General features: G+C 56.2%; 1 protein-coding gene across 1 annotated transcript; it reads right to left on the reverse strand.

Moving 5' to 3' along the window:
* Positions 1-312: 312 nt before the first annotated feature.
* LOC530285 (F-box only protein 27) lies at positions 313-1,053 on the reverse strand. Its single transcript, XM_002688141.2, has one exon. The coding sequence runs from the start codon at positions 1,051-1,053 to the stop codon at positions 313-315; it is 741 nt and encodes a 246-aa protein (XP_002688187.2).
* Positions 1,054-1,274: the final 221 nt, after the last annotated feature.

The raw sequence follows: 1,274 nt of genomic DNA on the forward strand, positions 1-1,274 counted from the left end.
ACGGGGGCAGAACCAGAGGGGCCTGGCATGGGGGGGAGGGTGAGGAGCCCTCTCACCATCTCCCTGTGTTCACCCGTGTGTCTCCACTCTGTAGAACAGGGGCTGCGTTAAAGCCGCAGCAGCCAGTAGACCTGATGCAAAAATCTTCTTCTTATGGCTTCTCGTAGAATTGAAAGACAGGGCCCAGTAGAACCCTTGATTGGACCCAGGAGATCCCAGGATGGCAGGAACTACAAGCCCTTGATTATTGAGGTGGCCCAGCCAATGGTGCTGGAAGGCACGGTCATGTTGTTTAATAAGGACAGTCCTCTACTAGGGTTGACAGACCCGTACAATCACACTGGCCTTGGGCACGATGATTCCATAGTCCTCAGGCAGGAACCCCATGTCCCAAATCCAGTGTTCCAGAGACACAAAGCAGACTCCCTTCTTGAGGTTGGAGAACACGTGGTTGGTCTTAAAAGGGATACTGGTTGTACCTTGATGGATTGGCCTAGGAGAGAAATGATGTAGCTTGGCCTGCTTGGCATTTAGAAGTTGGACAATTAGCTCATACAGACAGACCGAGGCTTCTTGGTTTGCCCACCAGGCAGAGACACAAATCTCAATCTTTCCACTATCCAGGAGTTCCGGCCACAGACCCTCCTTTTCCAGGTCTAATGCTTGCTTCTTGTAGCACCACCTGTAGAAAGGCTGGAAAGAGTCCTCAGGAACTAGCCTGTGGTCTTCCTCCCAGCTTTCCTCCTCTCTCCAGCTTGTACAGTTGATTGTCCTCCAAGGCAGGAAGGCGTCTATGCCATGGGGGTTCGGGTAGAGATTGCGTCCTAAGGGTCTGCGCTCGCAGAAGCGGCCCAGGAGGCAGGGCCTGGAGTTGTCGTCGTTGTCTAGGGGCAGGCAGGTTTGGAAGACGGGCCACAGCTTAACGTGACTGTAGGGTAAGATGCTCAGCCACACGGCCCGGGTGTCCACCAGGTAGCGCCAGTACCAGCACACATGGCGGCATTGCCCGAGCAGCATGCTTGTGGGCAGGTAGCTCAGCATTTCCAGGAGCATCTCGATGGGCAGTTGGCTTAAGCCAGGCGCCTCCTTGGGTTCGGGGTCAGAAGCAGGAACACAGGCGGGCAGGCCCTGGGAGGCTGAGGCCCCCGTGGTCTCCTCGCCAGGCCCTGTGGCTGTGGCTGCCCGAATCTCAGCCAGTGCTCCTCACCAGTGGGCCTTCACCTTGCCTCACCTGTTCCCACCGCCACTTCAGCCCTTTTTATTCGCCCCCTACC

Source organism: Bos taurus, chromosome 6 (assembly GCF_002263795.3).
Source record: "Bos taurus isolate L1 Dominette 01449 registration number 42190680 breed Hereford chromosome 6, ARS-UCD2.0, whole genome shotgun sequence".
Classification (NCBI taxonomy): Eukaryota; Metazoa; Chordata; class Mammalia; order Artiodactyla; family Bovidae; genus Bos; species Bos taurus.

Coding starts and splice junctions, on each gene's coding strand:
- LOC530285 (XM_002688141.2), bottom strand. CDS start 1,053: ATGCTCCTGGAAATGCTGAGCTACCTGCCCACAAGCATGCTGCTCGGG.